Source organism: Astyanax mexicanus, chromosome 4 (assembly GCF_023375975.1).
Source record: "Astyanax mexicanus isolate ESR-SI-001 chromosome 4, AstMex3_surface, whole genome shotgun sequence".
Classification (NCBI taxonomy): Eukaryota; Metazoa; Chordata; class Actinopteri; order Characiformes; family Acestrorhamphidae; genus Astyanax; species Astyanax mexicanus.
In genome coordinates, this window is record NC_064411.1 from 22222543 (window position 1) to 22243241 (window position 20699).

Consider the following 20699-nt stretch of genomic DNA (forward strand, 5'->3'; position numbering starts at 1 on the left):
ACATATAAACCAGTTACGTAACCCTATGGTCCTTAGTTGCGTGGGAAAATCTGGGTTGAGGAAAATTGGGGAATATAAAGAAATGGAGTTCGGGATTTTCAAGTATTGCCTAACATCATTCCAAGCCAGAAGTGTATTGTAAATAATGTACTTGTCTTTTAGGATATCACATTTTTCTATGGAACAAATAAATGGGAGAGACTTTAATTCAAGTGGCTTGCAAAATAAAGATTCAATTCCAACCCATCTGGAATCTTGCCTGTCTAAAAACCAAGATGCCATATGTTTAATTTGTGCTGACCAGTAATAAAGTTTAAAGTTAGGTAGAGAGACACCTCCCTTTTCTTTGGGTTTGGTAAGTTTTGATAGTTTGATTCGAGGTTTCTTTTTATTCCATATATACTCTGTTATGCTAGCATTTATGTTCCTAAAAAAACAAGGAGAGACATAGCAGGGAAGAGTCTGAAAATAGTAATTTAGTCGAGGTAAAACGTTCATTTTTATAACATTGATTCTGCCAAAAAACGAGTTTGGGAGGGAAGTCCAGATGCGCAAATCTTGATCAATTTTGCCCCAGAGTGATGGGTAATTAGCAGTGAATAAATCATCCAGTTTAGGTGTAATAAATACTCCTAGATATCTGAATCCCATATCAGAGATTTGAAAGGGAGATAAATGTCGTATGTCAGCATCCTGTGAGATATTCATGGGCAGAGCCAATGATTTACTAAGATTAATTTTATAGCCAGACACTAAACTATATTCTGAGATCAAATCTAGGACAACTTTAACAGAATTGTCCGGATTAGATAAGTACAAGAGGACATCATCTGCGTAAAGAGAAATCCGGTGGTCTTCTCCACCAATATTAATGCCAGAAAGAAGTATATTACCTCTGATTGACTGAGCTAAGGGTTCAATTACTAAGGAAAAAGGAGAGGAGAGAGTGGGCACCCCTGACGACAGCCCCTAGCCACTGGAAACATTCCAGAATTAAGATTGTTTGTATTAACTATGGCAGCTGGGTGTGAGTACAGTGATTTAATTAAATTGATAAAAACTGATCCCAAGGTTGATTTCTCCAGTACCGCAAATAAGAAATCCCAATGGACCCTGTCAAACGCTTTTTCAGCGTCAAGAGAAACAATTAGTGCTGGGTCCGTGTTTCTACTAAGGTGGTCTGTTATATTGAGAGCTCGACGCACATTGTCTGAACCATATCTTGATCTTACAAATCCCGTTTGGTCGGCATGTATTAACCGTGGTAATAAACCATCAAGTCTTCGAGCTAGCACTTTAGAAATAATTTTAAAGTCCACATTCAATAAACTTATCGGTCTATACGAAGAGCATTCCAGTGGATTTTTATTTTTTTTAAGAAGCAGACAGATGGATGCGGCTCTCCATGAATCTGGCATAACATTTTGTTCATAAATGTGGTGGAGAACAGGCATAAAAATAGGTGATAACTCAGGCCAGAATTTCTTATAAAACTCCACAGAATATCCGTCTAGTCCTGGAGCCTTACCAGAGGGCATAGACTGAATCGCCTCCCAAACCTCCTCCTCAGTGAACGGTGAGCTAAGGTCTGCTATTTCGGCTTTGGAAGCTACTCGTAGAACAATCTGATCAAGATAAGCTTCAATATTTACACCGCTCTTGGGCTGTGCTGAGTAGAGATTTTTATAGAAATCTTGAAAAGTTTCATTTATTAAATGTGGGTCATATGTAATGTCACCATTATTTGTTTTAATTGCTTTTATGGATTTCATGTTCTGATCTTATCTAGTTGATACGCCAACAGTCTGCTTGGTCTGTTCCCGTACTCATAAAAATTTTGCTTAGTTAAAAAAAGGAGCTTCTTTATATAATCCGTGTAATGGAGATTGAACTGTGCCCTTGCTTTAATCAACTGATTCCAATTATGTTGATTAGGTATTTGTTTATGTTGCTGTTCCAATCGGAGAAGCTCGGCCTCTAGAGTGCGTCGTCTCTCCTCTCGTGATTTTTTAATAAACGAGCTCTGGCTGATTATATGGCCACGAATTGTGGCTTTGGCAGCATCCCAGATTATGCACGGGGAGACTGGGGAGTGTTGATTTTCTGACCAGTAGTATTTTATTGAATTCCGGATTGATTCGCAGAATGTGTCATTACTCAATAATGACGAATTACATTTCCAATTTTTTGTCCTTGGTAAAGTTACACAGAAATTACAGCTCAAATAAACCGGACTATGATCTGAGAGCAAAATGGGGCCAATTTTACAATCCATTACTGAATGTATATAACTAACCGGTATAAAAATATAATCTAATCTTGAATATAATTGGTGTGGATGAGAATAAAATGTATAATCTTTGATCATGGGGTGCCGCTCTCTCCATATGTCAGCAAGGCCAGAATCACTGCAGAGTTGTTTAAGGGTTTTGGAAGATTTCTGATTTGATGATGGCACAGATGATGATCTATCTAATGTATCGTCCAGCACACAATTAAAGTCCCCGGCCAAAAGGGCTAATCCTTTACAGTACTGATTAAACAACAAAACGATGTGAGACATAAATTGAGGGCAGTCTACATTGGGGGCATAAACATTCATTATAGTGATAGATTGTCCCAAAATGGAGCCAACAATTAGAATATAACGACCTTCGGGATCCCGCTTTTCGAAGTCGAGGATGAACGGAATATTTTTATTTATAAGAATAGCTACACCCCGTTTATTAGATGTAAAAGAAGAAAAATAGACTTGACCTACCCAATCACGCATAAGTTTAGCATGTTCTGCATCAGTGAGATGCGTTTCTTGTAGTAATCCGATTGATATTTTATCTTTCTTTAAGGACGTTAAGATTTTTTTCCTTTTTATAACATTGCCCATACCCTTAACATTCCATATAACCAACCTCAAAGTATCATTCATAATAAGTATGATTTAAAAGTAGGCTTGTATTATAATCATATGCAAAGATAACATACTGTGCTGCGAGAGATTGAGCAGTTATATAGTAGAACAAAATTAAACAAAGAACACAATAACAATAACATCCCCTTACCCACCCTCCCAGCCCCGTCCCCAAATGACGGGGCAGTTTAATCAGATCTAGCAGGTCACCAAAATCAAACATATCACAGGACAAACATCGGGACCTCCTGAGGACAACAGCGGCTCCATGTATATTACGAACCAGCAAGAAAACTTAATATTAGTCAAATGAGAAAGTTATACAAACCGTGTTTTATGTCTATTTGTCATCCACCCAGTACTATAACAACAACACCTCAACAAAATGCCCTGGGTGGTGAAGAGACTGCTGGTTTTAAAGTGAAGACATCTCCGAAAAAATAAAAATAAAATATAACTAGGACATTAAGCCAGAACAGGTACAAGTAAGAAAACTCACTCTGGTCCGAGGGATTCCAGAAAGGTGAGAGCGGATTTTGGATCCTCAAACAGCCGGATCTGTCCTTCATGAACGCATCTAAGCCTGGCGGGGTACGCAAACCCACGAAACATGTTGCGTTGTACCATGCGTTTCAAAACGGTGTCAAATGTACGCCATTTCCGAAGAACCTCCGATGACAGATCTGCGTAAAAGCGGAGCCGGGAACCCTGAAGGGACATCTCATGCTTCTTAGCCGCGGCTCTCAGGACAGCCTCCCTATCTGGGAACCGCAGAAAACGGACAAGGATGCTCCTCGGTGGAGAACCTGAGGCTGGTGCAGGAGCGAGAGAGCGGTGGGCACGCTCTATGTCAAGGGGATGGAAATCCTGAGAAAGACCGATCCAAGAGGGAAGCATTTCTTGGAGAAACTGAACAAGTGGTGTGGAACCCTCGGCTTTTTCAGGTAGGCCGATGATTTTTAAATGTTTCCGTCATCCTCTGTTTTCCAAATCATCGACCTTGGTCTGAAGCTGACCCACCGTTGCCGTCAGAGACGCGAGAATCGTAGCCTGCTTATCGTTAGCATCCTCGCCTGCCGAGATTCTGTTTTCGGCTACATTGAGCCTACTTTCGGTTTGTTGTACCCGCTGAGTGAGGTTGGTGATAGCTCTTTCCATAGATGAGATTGATACAGCGATTGTGTTCAGTCGCCCATCCATGGTGTCCAGCCGCGACCAAACAGACTTAATCTCGGCAAGGATCAGGTCTGATTCAGATGGAACTGCTGACACCGTGGCGTCCATGTTAGCTTTAGCCGGTTCGTTGGACACATGCGGTTCTTTTTTCTTGCCTCTTTGAGGGCGTGACGAGGCAAAAATTGGAAAGTCCTTGTCATTTTGTGGATCCGACATGTTTCAGAAACGGATAGTAGTACCTTTTTAAAAGCAGAATGTCCTTTTCGGAGAAGAAAAAGCTATTTTTAGAATATTTAGGAGCGGAGCGAAGTTTCAGGCGGCCATCTCCTATCACCTCACGTGACACCCCCCTATATTTTATTTTAATTTCAGATGTATCTTTTCTTTGTATCTGTTGTTTGCTGCTATTCTTTATATTATTAATCTTAACCATATTTTATTGAAACAAACATTTTTAGATCAGCTGATTTATTAATGTGGATTACAGTGTGGATTTTCTGTTCATCCACAGTAAGAAGAAAAAAAACTTTTCCAGAAAAAAACTGGACCACATATTCAAGGTTAGTACTGAACTATATATATGATGGGAATGATTTATTTTACATATAAATTTAACTTTACTTTAAAGTTTTGATACTAATCATAATTTATTCACCTTCAGTTTAATAGAGTATTACAACTGTATTATTTATTAAATAATGTTGATATTAATGCAATAAGATGCTGCTCAGTAACATGATGTTTAAATCCTTTTACACACCAGAGCATCCATAACTCCTTTTCTCATCAGATCAGTGTCATCATCTCTCTCTCTGTACTGTAACAGCTTTACTGATTCTCTGATGTTTGTTCTTAATCAGGAGCTGCAGGAGAAGTTTTTCTCTCTAGTGAAGAACGAGCTAAACACGTTCAAGAAGCTCCTAAATCCAGATTACCCAGCATGCTCTGAGGGAGAGGAGGATGATGATCAGAAGGAGGGGGTGCTGAAGGTCACACTGCATATTCTGAGGAGCATGAATCAGACAGACCTCGCCAACACACTAGAGAGCAGTAAGAGTTCTGGGTCATGAGAATGGGGAACAACTAGTTCTAATTTATTTCCTCAGAGGAGTTCTGCTTTTCAAATTAGAATAAATAATAATAGTTAACTGGATTTTGTAGTTACAATATATTGTGTCACAGCATCAAATGTATCCTTAAACCTTAAAATCTCTACTGTATCAAAGTTGTTCTACACAGGGGTCTTTCATGAAGATCACAGCTAATTACATTTTCCTTATTCTCTCCCTCTGCAATCAGAATTGGCCCCAGCATGCCAAAGAAAGCTCAAATCCAAGCTGAGAGAAAAATATCAGAGAATTAATGAAGGAATCTCAGGCCATGTAAAGTCAGCACTTCTGAATGAGATCTACACAGAGCTCTACATCACAGGGGGCGATGGAGGAGATGTCAACCAGGAACATGAGGTGAAACAGATGGAAGCTGCATCCAGGAAAAAAACAACACAGGAAAAACCAATCAAATGCAACGACATCTTTAAACCATTACCAGAACAGAAACGACCCATCAGAACTGTACTGACTAAAGGAGTTGCTGGAATTGGAAAAACAGTCTCTGTGCAGAAGTTCATTCTGGACTGGACTGAAGGAAAAGTAAATCAGGACGTTCTCTTCATATTTCCACTTCCTTTTAGAGAGCTGAATCTGATGAAGGAGAAGAAGCTCAGTCTGTTAAATCTTCTTCAGAGCTTTTTCCCAGAAACACAAGATTTAAAACCAAGACATTATAAGGGCTACAAGATCATGTTCATTTTTGATGGACTTGATGAGTGTCGACTGCCTCTAGATTTCCAGAACAATGAGAACTTGGTGAATATTGAAGAGCAAACCTCAGTGGATGTTCTGCTGACGAACCTCATGAAGGGGAATCTGCTTCCTTCTGCTCTCCTCTGGATCACCTCTCGACCAGCAGCCGCCAATCAGATCCCTCCTGAGTGTTTTGACCAGGTAACAGAAGTGCGCGGTTTCAGTGACCCTCAGAAACAGGAGTACTTCAGTAAGAGGATCAGTGATAAGGACCTGGCCAACAAAGTCTTCACACACATCAGATCTTCAAGAAGCCTCTACATCATGTGCCACATACCAGTCTTCTGCTGGATTACAGCCACTGTTCTAGAGAGAATGCTGAGTGAAGCTGAGGATGGAGAAATTCCCAAAACCCTGACGCAGATGTTCACACACTTCCTGATCTTTCAGATCAAACACAAGAGCCAGAAGTACAGTGGGAAAAGTGACATTGATCCTCAGCAAATTAGAACAAGTATCCTGGCTCTGGGGAAACTGGCATTCCAGCAACTGGAGAAAGGAAACCTGATCTTCTATGAGGAAGATCTAAGAGAGAGTGGCATCGACATTAAAGAAGCGTCAGTGTACTCAGGAGTGTGTACCCAGATCTTCAGGGAGGAACTTGAGCTGCACCTGGGGAAGGTCTTCAGCTTTGTACATCTGAGCGTTCAGGAGTTTCTTGCTGCTTTATATGCATTTCTCTGCTTCATTGACAGAAGCTTTTTGAATCAGCAAATCCCTGAAAACCAAAGCACTGAACTATCTGAACTCTTCAGTAAGTCAACGATGACTAAATTCCTCAGCAGTGCCATAGACAGAGCCTTACAGAGTGAGAGTGGACATCTGGACTTGTTTCTTCGTTTCCTTCTGGGTCTCTCACTGGAGTCTAATCAGAATCTGTTACGAGTCGTACTGACACAGACAGAGAGAATATCTGACAGCAATGAGGAAACCATCAAATACATCAAGAAGAAGATTGAGGAGAACTCATCTCCAGAGAAATCCATCAATCTGTTCCACTGTCTGAATGAACTGAATGATCATTCTCTGGTGCAGGAAGTGCAGAAATACCTGAGTGGAAGTGGAGAGCGTCATCTTCAACAGACCAGCCTCTCTCCTGCTCAGTGGTCAGCTCTGGCGTTTGTGTTGGTGAACTCAGAAGAAGAGCTGGAGGAGTTTAACCTCAGTAAATATGATCCATCAGAGGAGTGTCTTCTGAGGCTGCTGCCAGTAGTTAAAATATCCACAAGAGCTGTGTGAGTATTTTTATTCAGGCCTTCACACAGTTTTTAATCAACTGCTGATGGGTAGAATCAGTTTCCATTCAATCACTGGTGGATTCACATTATTCACATTGTCACATATTACATTACATTACATTTGGCAGACGCTTTTGTCCAAAGCGACTTACAATAGTCAAGTACAATGTAAAATAAGTTTAAAGGTAAAACATCTTTGGATAGGGATAAAAGGAGGTCAAAGGGGAATAATAGGATAGAGGAGTGAAGGAGGGGAAGAAGGAAATGAGGTTAGAAGTAGTTAGTGTGTTAGAGGTGTTAAGAGAGTAAGTGCTCTTTGAAGAGCTCTGTCTTCAGGAGTTTCTTAAAGATAGCGAGAGATTCTCCTGATCTGGTAGTGGAAGGTAGTTTGTTCCACCATTGGGGAACTCTGTATGAGAACAGTCTGGATTGCTTCGTGTGAATGTTTGGCAAAGCGAGGCGACGTTCATTGGAGGAGCGCAGCGGCCGGGAGGTAGCGTAAGCTTTCAGGAGTGAGTGCAGGTAGGAAGGAGCCTGTACTGTCATCACCTTGTAGGCGATTGTAAGAGCTTTGAATTTGATGCGAGCATCAACTGGTAGCCAGTGGAGCTCAATGAGCAGCGGGGTGACATGTGCCCGTTTTGGCTGGTTGAAGACCAGACGTGCTGCTGCATTCTGGATCATCTGGAGTGGTTTTACTACACAGGCCGGGTTAGCAGGGCATTGCAGTAGTCGAGGCGTGAGATGACAACCGCTTGCACCAGGAGTTGGGTGGCCTGTTGCGTCAAGAACGGTCTAATTTTTCGGATGTTATAGAGCGCAAAGCGGCAGGACCGAGCAACTGAGGCCACATGGTGCATGAAGGAGAGTTGGTCATCAACCAGAACACCCAGATTCCTAGCAAACTTTGTCGGTGAGAGAGAGAGAGAGTCGATACTTATAGAGAAGTTGTGTTGAAAAGATGGTTTTGCTGGTATAACCAGAAGTTCAGTCTTTGAGAGATTTAATTGAAGGTGATGCTCCTTCATCCATGAGGATATGTCAGAGAGACACTGCGATATCCGTGCAGAGATTGAGTGATCTTCAGGTGAGAACGACAGGTATAGCAGGGTGTCATCAGCAAAGCAATGGTAGGAAAATCTGTGTGAGCGGACAACCTGACCAAGAGAGGTGGTGTATATGGAGAAGAGAAGGGGTCCCAGTACCGAACCTTGGGGAACCCCAGTGGATAAGGAGCGGGCTGAGGACAGCTGTCCTTGCCACGACACCTTGAACGAGCGCCCAGTGAGGTACGATCTGAACCATGACAGCACATTGTCTGCGATCCCCATGTTTGAGAGTATAGTTAGGAGGAAGTCATGGTTGACTGTGTCAAATGCGGCCGAGAGGTCCAGCAGAATGAGCACTGAGGACTGACCTGCAGCTCTGGCAGTTTTCAACGCTTCAGTCACAGACAACAGAGCCGTCTCGGTAGAGTGTCCTTTTTTGAACCCAGATTGGTTCTGGTCCAGAAGGTCATTCTGGGAGAGGAAGCCAGAGACCTGATTTAGAACTGCTCTTTCTAGTGTTTTAGAGAGAAAGGGTAGCAGTGAGACCGGTCTGTAGTTGTCAACCTGGGCGGGGTTGAGAGAAGGCTTTTTAAGCAGTGGTGTCACATGTGCTTGTTTGAAAGCAGTTGGGAATACACCAGAAGTTAAAGAGGCATTGATCGTGTGAGTGATAGCCGGAATGATTGCAGGTGCGATAGTTTGCAGTAGGTTTGAAGGAATTGGGTCAAGCGGACACGTAATAGGACGGCTACGTGTTAGGAGAGCCAGTGTCTCGTTCTCAGTGAGAGGAGTGAACGAGGAGAAAGCAACGCCTTCAGTGGAGGGACACAGGGCAGTAGACGAAGTAGTAGGACTGCTACATTGTGCATCAGTAAACTGGTTGCTGATGGCCGCCACTTTGCCAGTAAAGAATGAGGCAAGTGTTTCAGCCATAAGGCATGTAGCCGGAGGAGGAGGCGGAGGGTTGAGTAGTGATTTAAATGTAGCAAATAGTTTCCGGGAGTCTGTGAGAGAGCAGAATTTATTGTGATAAAATTCAGCTTTAGCAGTAGTGAGGTTGGTTGAAAAAGAAGCCAGGAGCAGTTGGTAATTTTTTTGGTCTGCTTGTTTTTTGTTTTTTTGCCATTTTCTTTCGGCAGCTCGGAGTTTGGAGCATAGTTCCCTGAGTGTGTCATTTTTAAGCCATGGCTGCGGTTTGTTTGAGCTAATGGCTCGAGATGTAAGAGGACAGAGGTTGTCCAAACAGGAGCTTAGTGTGGAGCAGAGAGTGTCAGTGGCATCATTTACATTGAGTGATGAAAATGAGCCTGGTGGAGGCATATTGTCAGTCACCAGCGAGGAGTACTAGTCTGCTGAGAGATCTCGAAGATTTGGGCGGAACGAGACCATAGTAGGAGTAGCTGTGGGTTTAATTGAAATATGAACATTGAGTTTCATAAAGTAGTGATCTGAGACGTGCAAAGGAGTGACAGTTAGAGAGTTGGTGTCACAGTTACGAGTGAAGATCAGGTCTAGATGTTTGTCAGCTTTATGTGTTGGAGGGCTGGGGACCTGCTCCAGTTCGAAAGACTGCATGAGGGATAGGAAGTCTGTGAAGCTGGTACTGTCATGGTGGATGTTCATATCCCCTAGAATGAGCATGGGACAATCTTGCTCAGGGATAGAAGACAGTAGCATGTCAAGTTCATGCGTGAATTCGCCCATTTGTCCAGGAGGACGGTAGAGAACAATAATGGCAAGTTTTGCTGGAGTATTAACCAGTGTGGCATGATACTCAAATGTATTGAATGTGTTTGCCGGTAATAGTGGAGTATGTTTTAAGCCATTAGCAATTAATAGGCCCGTTCCACCTCCTCGTCCAGAGAGACGAGAAGTGTGGGAGAAGGAATAATAATTGGAAAGAGCCGCCGGAGTAGCAGTATTTTCAGGTTTGATCCAAGTTTCTGTCAGTGCCAGCAGTTGTAATGACTGATGATTTGCATAAGAGGCGATAAAGTCTGCTTTATTAACAGCCGACTGGCAGTTCCATAGCCCAACAGAGAATGAGGTATTAGTGGGCGTGGTTTGTTTTAGTGGACGCAGGTTAGTATGATCCTGGCGCCTGTTTGTGTTTTTACGCCTTCTGTGCGTGCCGGAAATAACTGAGATGTGTTGGGAGCACATTTTAGGAGGCAGTAGGACGGGCTGCCTTGTCGGTGGCCTTGCTCGGTGGACTCGCGCAGGTAGACTCGCAGGTCTTTACCCTTGGTCTTCACACGAGAGGGTCTTCACACAACAGCTGACGCCTTTGGCTGACGCCTCGGCGAGTGTGAGTGACGAAATAGGATTCTAGATTGCGCACAGCTGCGGGCGATATAGGAAATCAGCGCCACCAGACTGTCTTTTAAAGCCGTGAGTAACGCCCCCGAGGTCCGCAAACAGAGAAAGTGTGAAAGAGGGGGTTTGCCACGCCCCGCTCAAGTGAGAATCGCCCAACCTTGTCCGAAAAAGCGCGCTGAAAAGCGCGTTTGCTGTTGCTGCTACAGCGTATCTGAAGTGAAAGTAAAGTAAAAAAGTAAAAGAGCAGTCTGGTGTAGCTTGAAGTTCCTGCTAGCCCTGCTAGTGTGCCCTTGTCTTATTTAGAAAATCAGCGCCACCAGACTGTCTTTTAAAGCCGTGAGTAACGCCCCCGAGGTCCGCAAACAGAGAAAGTGTGAAAGAGGGGGTTTGCCACGCCCCGCTCAAGTGAGAATTGCCCACCTTGTCCGAAAAAGCGCGCTGAAAAGAACGTTTGCTGTTGCTGCTACAGCGTATCTGAAGTGAAAGTAAAGTAAAAAAGTAAAAGAGCAGTCTGGTGTAGCTTGAAGTTCCTGCTAGCCCTGCTAGTGTGCCCTTGTCTTATTTTGCATACATTTTACATTTATTTTTTTACATTTATTTTGCTTATTTTGCATACATTATCCTTTGTGTGTAATAATAATTAAACCGTCATTTTAATGTAAACAGTACATGAAGTTTCTGTCTTAGACTGATTAAATACAATCTTAAAAAAAGGTTTTGGGCAAGTTGAATGCTTTTGTTAAAATAAATGGACATCTCTTGCAGACAGACAGACAGATAGATACTTTATTTACCCCAAAGGAAATTTAGGGTAGATCCAAGATTACATCCACTCTAAAGTAGCACTGGGTCATTTGACTGAAAAATCATATCTCAAAATGCTTTGGAGAAATGATGATTAGCAATACAACATAACAATTTCATGTAGAACATTCATTTTAAGTGTCTGTATTTATTTCTAACACATATATGTGGGAAAAGGTGTAATGTTTTTCCAGAGTTTAACTGGGAAAATAGAATAAATTAACATACTCCAAAAAGCCTTGCCCGTTCTCTGTTTTGTTAAACATTTTCTTTTCTTTTTTAACTCATTATAATCTGTCCCAGAGCTTTTGGTGAACTGTGTGCCCATGCTGATCACAAGTGGAGATTTCGGCATGTTATCTATTTCAGTATAAACACCAGCTCTTTAGACAATACATTTTACAGTCTGTTTTCTATTCTTTGTCAATACATTCAAATATTCTTCTTTGGGTTTATTGTCAAATCATTTGTTTATTCTTAAAATTTCAGACTAGCTTCATGTAATCTTGGAGTAAAGACGTGTACAAATCTGGAATCAGTTTTAAACTTGGAAAACTCCTCCCTGAAAGAGCTGGACCTCAGTAACAACGACCTGCAGGATTCAGGAGTGGAGCTGCTCTCTGCTGGACTGAAGAGTTCACACTGTAAATTACAGATTCTCAAGTCAGTGTTTCAGGTTATTACAGACCAAAATAACAAATTACTATATTACACAAAATATCGACTATAAAAACTTGTGTCTTAAAAAATACAAGTGCGATTAATCACAGATTTTTGGCAGGGTTAATTGGATTGCATTTTTAATCGATTGACACCGCTAGAAATTCTAAATGTATAAATGTGTAAATATTCAGGTGTTTACCGTGATGAAAACAAATCACACAAAAAAAGTGTTTAGCGAAAGTCAGAGTATACCAAACAAACAAATACGAGTCTTCTGTAGTCGTCTTAAGAATGTCCAACTTGAATGAACATTTCAGATATTTCACACATTGATTACAAATTTGTGATGCACAAGCAAAAACAATTTTAGCAAAAGTTAATATGAACTCAATTCTTTGGTCCACATCAATGCTAATGCCGTTTTCACAGAAATGGTTATTGTTGAGGTTTGGGTTTCATGAATTTATTAATCTGTGTCAACTGTGTTAAGAAACTTTAGTTTTCTATAGATTTTTTTCAGATTTTATAGTTTTATTTTAAAAAAGAGACTTACTAATATCAAAGTGCACTATCTTCCTCAGTCTGCTATGTTGTCTTTCTTTCTTTCTGGTTTTCTGTCACTCACCCACACATTCGCCCTATCTGCAGTTTATCTGGTTGCATGATCACAGAGAAAGGCTGTTTCTCTCTAGCTTCAGCTCTAATTTCAAACCCCTCTCACCTGAAAGAGCTGGATCTGACCTACAACCACCCAGGAGAGTCAGGATTGAAGCTCCTTTCTGCCAGACTGGAGGATCCACACTGCAAACTGGAGAAACTCGGGTAGGTCTGAACTGATAATTATGTTATCAACTTATGGTAAGATAAATATTGTTGTACATGTTGTACATTTTTGTCACTCTCGATATTGCCTGTTGTGCTCTTTACTATGTATGTGCTGTGCCTCACAGGAAAGCAAAGTGTTGAGAAAGTTAGGGGTTAATGCTGTGAAACACATTGCATTGTGAGACCTATAGTAAGTCTAGTTGTAGTCACCAGGTAAACACTGTCGAGCAGCTTGTAACCTTCATTCTGTCATATTTTTGTTTACACAGCCACTGTTAATTTTTATGCCCAAGCTATCTGCACTGAATGCCAAGTACTTTGCTGTAATTCTGTTTTGGCTCATCTTTCAGTTAGTAAAAAGAACCAAGGTTTAGGTTTTACTCCAGAACAGGTGGAAAAGTTTAGCTGGTTCTGGAGCCAGTGATGGAGAGCTGTCCTGAGCATCGAGTCAGGAGAAAAGTTACAAGATTAAAACTGATCCCCAATAACTTTATACACACTGAGAGTCAAGCACCCCAGCAACCAGCCCATGTCTTTATGGTAAAAATAATCAGTGACTGCAAAACCAGAATCCTTTCTGAACACTTAGGGCCCTAACCTACACCCTGTGCAAGGTGGTCCTGATGCTTATTGCTATCTTACTCCCACCCTTCAGTGTATTTGCATGCTCCTCACCTGTCTTGTTTAAACAGCAATGGTGATTTTGAATATATCTACGCCGATTAAAAACATTGGACAAGTCCAGGTAGCTGCTCCATTTAAATAGCAATATGCAAAAGTCAGACCGCACCTGGCTCTTAAAGGGAATTGCAAGCGACATGGTGATTGGTTTATTTCACGATACACGCGTTTTGCACATTTTGAGCCTCTTTTGCGCAACTTTTCCTATTGTGAAGACACAGTGACACACCCTAAATCAAGCTGCATGGTGCATGGCTGACAGCTCACCTATGGATCACTAAAATAGAGCCCTTCATCCCATTAATGTGATTGAGTTGGTTTGTTGGCTTTATTTAAAAATGTTGCCTGTGTTACATTTTAAAATTTTGAAGTTTTCTTATGACCAGTGGCTTAAAATTATTTTTAAATCATGATAAAATAATTTTTGCACAATAATTCTGTGAAAAATGTATGGTCCAATTAAAACAGTTGTTGTGGCAGGAGTCCACTCAGGTATGAATATGAATGCAAAAAACATACTTTAGTAAAGTTTAACCCTTTTCTGCAAGCCCAAAAGAAACTGCCATTTTATCTTATCTAGGAGACAATTTTCACCCAGTTTCTTTCTTATTGTTGAATCAATAACTCTGATCTTAACTGAGGCGAGTGAGACCTGCAGTTCTTTAAATGTTGTTCTGGGTTCTTCCTGGATGAGTTGTTCATGCCCTTTTGGAGTAATTTCTGTAGCTCAGTCACTCCTGGGGACTTTAACCACTGTAACATGTTTTCTCAATTTGTGAATAAAAGCTCTAATAAAAATAATACTACATATCGTGCATATAAATCAGAATAAGTAGTAAGAGCTAATCTTCCTTAATCTTCCGTTTTTAATCTGATTTTTTTGCAGTGTGCATTGCAGTTCCGTACTTTACCACATGAGATCACTAATTTTACCTCTCTCAAATGTTCGCTCGTTTTCACGCAAAGTATTTCTTTATAAATCTGTTTCTAAAAATCTCACACTGCTGATCTGTGTGTGTGTATGTTTAGAGTGGAACATGGAGGGAAGATCAGAATCAAACCTGGATTAAAAAAATGTAAGCTCTTTCTCTCTCTCACACACACACACACACACAAACACACACACTCGCATACAGGGTTGTGCCAGTTCACAACTTTTCTGAACTAGTTCAAGTTCAGTTCATACATGCTCAAAATGAACAGTTCACGTTCAAAGTTAACAATTTTAATTCTGAACTAGTTCAAAGTTCAGTTCATTAATACTTTTTTCACACTACAAGCTAGAAATCACTATACGTTCTTTGAAACTGCTCATTGTAGACATTTGCTCATGACACTGCAATTGTGGGTTTCTTACCAGGTGATGAAAATGTTCATAAGGAGAATCGATGTCTCTCTCTGTGCATCACTTCCACTAGCCATTTTTTTTATTGCAGCGCTTTCTCTCCCATCATTGGTCTCTCTCTCTCTCGCCCTCCGCTCTCGTCGTCGGTCTCTCTCTCGCACTCCGCGCTCTCGTCGTCGGTCTCTCTCTCGCACTCCGCGCTCTCGTCGTCGGTCTCTCTCTTTCTCGCGCGCGCTACGCGATCTCTAGCCAACGCTTATTTACAGTGATGTCTGCCATTCATGACACATAATGTGAACTAATTCACGTTCAAGTTCTTTATTAAAAAAGGTGTTGCGTTCAGTTCAACGTTATTTTGAACTCGTTCACGCACAACACTGCTCGCATACACACACACACTACAAACAAACAATACACCCACACAAAGTACAAACATGAACACTCATACATGCAAACACATACACTCTATATACGAACAATACACACAAACACACACTACATACAGCCAATACACACCCAAATACACATACACTACATATACCCAATACAAACACACTACCTAAACACACGTACAGTATATACAAACACTCTACACACATACACTACGAACACACAATAAACACACACACACTACACACACACACACTAAACATACCACTACACACAGACACTAACTATAACACTACAGAAACACTACACACAATACACACACATACACACACTACACACCCAAATACACATAAACTACATACACACAAACACTACACACACACTAAATATAACACTACACACACACGAAATATAACACTACACACACACGAAATATAACACTACACACACACTAAATATAACACTACACACACTAAATATAACACTACACTACACACACACACACACTAAATATAACACTACACACTACATATATCACTACACACACTAAATATAACACTACACACAATAAATACACTCTGTGTGTGTTCTTGTGTTCAGGGTTCTGTGATTTCACTCTGGATCTGAACACTGTGCAGCGTCTTCTCTCTCTGAGTGAGGAGGACAGAAGGGTGGAGTGGGGAGAGGAGCTGCAGTCGTATCCTGATCATCCAGAGAGATTTGATGTGTATCCGCAGGTTCTGAGTAGAGAGAGAGTTACTGGTGTTACTGGACGCTGTTACTGGGAGGCTGAGTGGAGCGGGTGGGGAGGAGCTGAAGTAGCTCTGAGTTATAAAACCATCAGCAGGAAAGGATCAGGATCAGACTGTGGGTTTGGAGGAAATATAAACTCCTGGAGTCTGATCTGCACTGATAACAGTTACTCTGTTCTTCACAATAATAACAGCACTGATCTCTCCACTCCTCCCTCCGGCTGTAGGAGAGTAGGAGTGTATGTGGACTGTCCCTCCGGCACTCTGTCCTTCTACAGAGTCTCCTCTGATACACACACACCCTCACACACACCCACACACTCACCCACACACACACACTTACACACATTCTACACCACCTTCACTCAGCCCCTCTATGCAGGTTTTTTGGTTTATAGTTCTGGCTCCTCAGTGCGTCTGTGTAAGATAGAATAACCCTGTGTGTAACAGAGATTCAATGTGTGTGTGTGAGTGTTTGTAGGAGGGAGAATGTGTGTATAAATATAAGTATGTAAATATTTTATACAGATGATTTTGTAATTTTTTCCAGAACCTTTATTTTAATTACTGTTATCTTTATTCACTACTGTTATTATTGTTTTATTTTATTGTAAAATTGGTTCATATTAATAAAGCTAAATAAATGAAGAAAGGTGAAGAGGAGTCTGATGATTTTTTGTGTGTTTGCTTTGTGTGGTCAGATTATGGTGGAAGTTGGAGTCGAGTTGGGTGGTGTAATTAACATTTCTGATTTTTGGTCTTTTGCTTGTTGTAGTTTCTTGTCTTGTCTCATCTTGTCTTGTCTTGTCCTGTCCATGACAGCGTCTGTCCCTCAACAAAGCTGCAGTACAGTCCACTGAAATCCTGCGTCATTCTGTAGTTCTCGTATGGCTTCCGTGTCTAAGCGTTTTTTTTTCTCTATGAGGAAAATTAATGAGCTTTTTAAAAACTGTCCTCTATCACATTGTGTAGTAAATAAATATGTTCAGAACCCCTGTATGTTTTATTCTGTGTACATTCATCTCCTAAACATCACTGGATCCTCTGAATTACGGGATCGTTAAAGAGTCTTAATGAGAAAAATTTGCTTTAATTTTTTTTTCTCTAAAAATTAGAGAATTTCGCTTAAAGCTAATGCTACAGCACAGCTGCAGAGATCGGCAGGGGACTCTTTTCAGCGCAACACCAGTGAATTCCGACCATACGTTTACAGCATATTTACACACAGCTGATCCAACTAATTAACTAACTGCCCTCTCTGAAGAGAGCTGAGAGTGTTACAGCAGAAATCCACTAACCCAGCAGCACAGATACCTCTTTTCCACCAACAACGCTGGAGGCTGAACAGGAGAATCTTCTCCTCTGTCAAAAACAGCACTGAGCTCCAGAACACGTCTTCATCAAGAATACCTGATTCAAAAACAGCATTTCATCTTAAAAATATCAACTTTATAAACACTCACAACCAAAGGTGTAGGAGCGGGTTTTATATTGGGGGGGAAACATTTACTTAAAAAAGAATTTAATCCACCTTATAGTGACTTACAACAACATTTACAGAATTACTGTTAATCACAAATAAATAAAATATATTTTTATCTGTACTCCTGTTTCTTATTAGTTAAATCCAACCAGATGTCTCTTTACAACCTAAACATAATATTCCACATTACATTTACTGTTTAAAAAGAAAATGCGTGTGAAATGAGTTCTTGCACCATTTTAAAAGTCAAATGTAATGCTTTTTACGACCTTTTAAGACCTCAATAAATATAATTTAAGACACAAAAATATAGTCCGAATTTCTTTGGTTCTCTCTCCGGTAAAGTTAGCTAACTTTCTGCTGACGTTAGTATCTTAGCTAACCCGCCGCTAATGTTCGCTTGCTCTGTGCTATTCTTAGTTCCATTCCTGATAACGATAGTTTAAGCTACCTAAAGTTAGTATGTTAGCTAGCTTGCTGCTAACATTAGTTAGCTTGCTGCTAATGTCTGTATGTTTGCTAACTCACAACTAATGTTAGCTAGCTTTCAGCTAACCTTACTTCTATGCCTGGTAATGTTAGCTAGTTAGTATATTAGCTGCTAAAGGTATTATGTTAGCTAGCTCTTTGCTAACCTTAGTTCTATCCCTGCTAACGTTAACTAACTCGCTTTATTTAGCTAAAGTTAGTAAATTAGCTAACTCGCCACTAATATTAGCTAGCTCTCTGCTAACCTTAGTTCTATCCCTGCTAATGTTAGCGAACTCACTTTAGTTAGCTAAAGTTAGTATGTTAGCTAGCTGGCCACTGTGTTTTTCCATGTGCATTAAACGCACTGTCTGAGAATGAAATACCTACAGCAAATTTCCAGTAAACTTAAGACAATTTAATTTACCCAGATTTTAATTTAAGTTATTTTAAGACTTTTTAAGGACCTGTGGGAACCCTGTATACACATATGACAAAAACTGATCACCTAATATTTAAAATAATATAATATATAAAACAGATTTGCTTATTATTATTATTATTTTGTATATTTATTCGATTTATTAACGACGGTGTCTTTTTATTAAAAGAATGTAACTTAACATTTCATTTTTGGCAGCAGTTAATATAAACGTTTGATAACCCAAATCCCAAAACTCGTTTTTATTGCAGTATAATGTTTTTGTTTGCGATTTATTGCTCTCATCACTGACATCGAGTGTAAAGCCAGTGTTGTGCTGAATTCAGCACCCCTGCCAGGAAAAGCACCCTCCGTCAGAAGCGCGCACCAATGTTAATTTCGTTGACAAATAATTTTCGTCATAGTTTTTTTTCCAAGATGAAAACTAAATAAAAACAGCATGAAAAATTTAATTGAGACAAAATTAACTGACATTTTCGTCAACGTATAAAAACGAGATAAAAATGTTTGGCAGGGACGACATCCAATCAGAACTGATTTACTCTTGTGAAAGGTAGGGACCAGTTAGGAAGAGATCCAATCACTACTACTTTAGTGAAGGTGGAGATGCAGGAAAAGAGGGGTTGTCATCCAATCAGTGTGGGTCTCTCAGTACCCATGGTCAGATAAAAAAAAACATATTTAATAATTTACATTAAATCATATAAAAAATATATTTCACATTCAAACATTAACAATATTACACAACTGGTTCATAAATGTTTAATTTTCATAAGTGTGTAGTTAATAATTCAAGGGAACTGATGAAAAATTTACACCCTTTACATTTTAGTCAACTAAATTTAATGTAATTTTAGTCGACTATATTCTTATGATATTTAGTCGACTAAAACTGGACTAAAACTTTGACTATGGCTAAAACCAAATCAAAATTTGTTGTCAAAATTAACACTGCCTCATTCACATACCCAGGACTTCATCAAAGATCTTGTAGAGGCTGGGAACGTACGTCACATCACGACACGACAGTTTAATCCGATGTCTTCGTTGTTGAAGAGTTTCTTTCTTGTTCAGAGAAGAGAAGAGTCAGGAGAGCAGAGCCGAGAGGAGAAGCTTCTTTATTGTAGTGATCACGTTGAGACTCAAAACTCTGTCATTAACAGAGCATGCCACTCTCTAAAGATCTGAACACACCCTTCAAGATCTTTTTTCTGCACACATCTTCCCAAAGCTGTGAAGCATTGGTCTTGAGTCCATTCAGACTCCTGTGCGATACCATACTTACTACACAATTTAGTTTTCTTCTTTCCACATAATTTATCACTGGAGACTTACTCCGTGACCTTTGACCTAAGACCCGTGGGAAAGGTATGTGGAGGATCTGTGTGAGTTGAGAATAGAATAAGGTATGTGGTAGGATTTGTGTGAGTTGAGAATGAAAAATGTAAATTTACATCATCGTGGAACACCCACATTCTCTAAAGGAGAAGAACGAGGAACATCACAGGACCTGCAATTTCTCAAAGCTCCATCTGATACCAGTTCTTTTCTCTCCAGTGCTGGATACAAAGAGATTAGCACTGTTACAAATGACTGACTTGTTCTGATCAGATCCGGTAAAAAAGGACAGGAATTCTACTGCAATATATAAAGATCTACAGGTCCTTCTTAAAAAAATAGCATATTGTGATAAAGTTCATTATTTTCTGTAATGTACTGATAAACATTAGACTTTTTTATGTTTTAGATTCATTACACACAACTGAAGTAGTTCAAGTCTTTTATTGTTTTAATATTGATGATTTTGGCAAAAAAGTAAAGAAAAAACAAAAATCCCTATCTAAAAAAAATAGCATATTTCATCCGACAAATAAAAGAAAAATGTTTTTAATACAAAAAAAGTCAACCTTCAAAAAATTATGTTCAGTTATGCACTCAATACTTTGATCGGGAATCCTTTTGCAGAAATGACTGCTTCAGTGCGGCGTGGCATGGAGGCAATCAGCCTGTGGCACTGCTGAGGTGTTCTGGAGGCTCAGGGTGCTTCGATAAGCTCATCCAGAGTGTTGGTCTTGCGTCTCTCAACTTTCTCTTCACAATATCCCACAGATTCTCTATGGGGTTCAGGTCAGGAGAGCTGGCAGGCCAGTTGAGCACAGTAATACCATGGTCAGTAAACCATGTACCAGTGGTTTTGGCACTGTGAGCAGGTGCCAGGTCCTGCTGAAAAATGAAATCTTCATCTCCATAAAGCTTTTCAGCAGATGGAAACATGAAGTGCTCCAAAATCT

At 40.3% G+C, this 20699-nt stretch overlaps 4 protein-coding genes across 4 annotated transcripts in view; 2 read left to right on the plus strand and 2 right to left on the minus strand.

The window, feature by feature from the left end:
- LOC111189489 (NACHT, LRR and PYD domains-containing protein 12-like) overlaps nt 1–16596 on the plus strand; it is a 382248-nt gene extending 365652 nt beyond the window's left edge. The window contains exons 8-14 of the mRNA XM_049477064.1: nt 4596–4644; nt 4945–5134; nt 5384–7184; nt 11849–12022; nt 12671–12844; nt 14558–14604; nt 15864–16596. Coding sequence (XP_049333021.1) covers nt 4596–4644; nt 4945–5134; nt 5384–7184; nt 11849–12022; nt 12671–12844; nt 14558–14604; nt 15864–16450 — 3022 coding nt within the window. The 3' untranslated portion in view covers nt 16451–16596. The remainder of the gene's footprint in view (nt 1–4595; nt 4645–4944; nt 5135–5383; nt 7185–11848; nt 12023–12670; nt 12845–14557; nt 14605–15863) is intronic.
- Nucleotides 1–20699, minus strand: part of LOC125801287 (zinc finger protein 239-like) — a 262488-nt gene that overhangs the window by 187599 nt on the left and 54190 nt on the right. The gene's annotated exons all lie outside the window — the stretch shown is intronic.
- Nucleotides 1–20699, minus strand: part of LOC125801267 (zinc finger protein 271-like) — a 251973-nt gene that overhangs the window by 168249 nt on the left and 63025 nt on the right. The gene's annotated exons all lie outside the window — the stretch shown is intronic.
- LOC125801291 (zinc finger protein 239-like) overlaps nt 1–20699 on the plus strand; it is a 327337-nt gene that overhangs the window by 10350 nt on the left and 296288 nt on the right. The gene's annotated exons all lie outside the window — the stretch shown is intronic.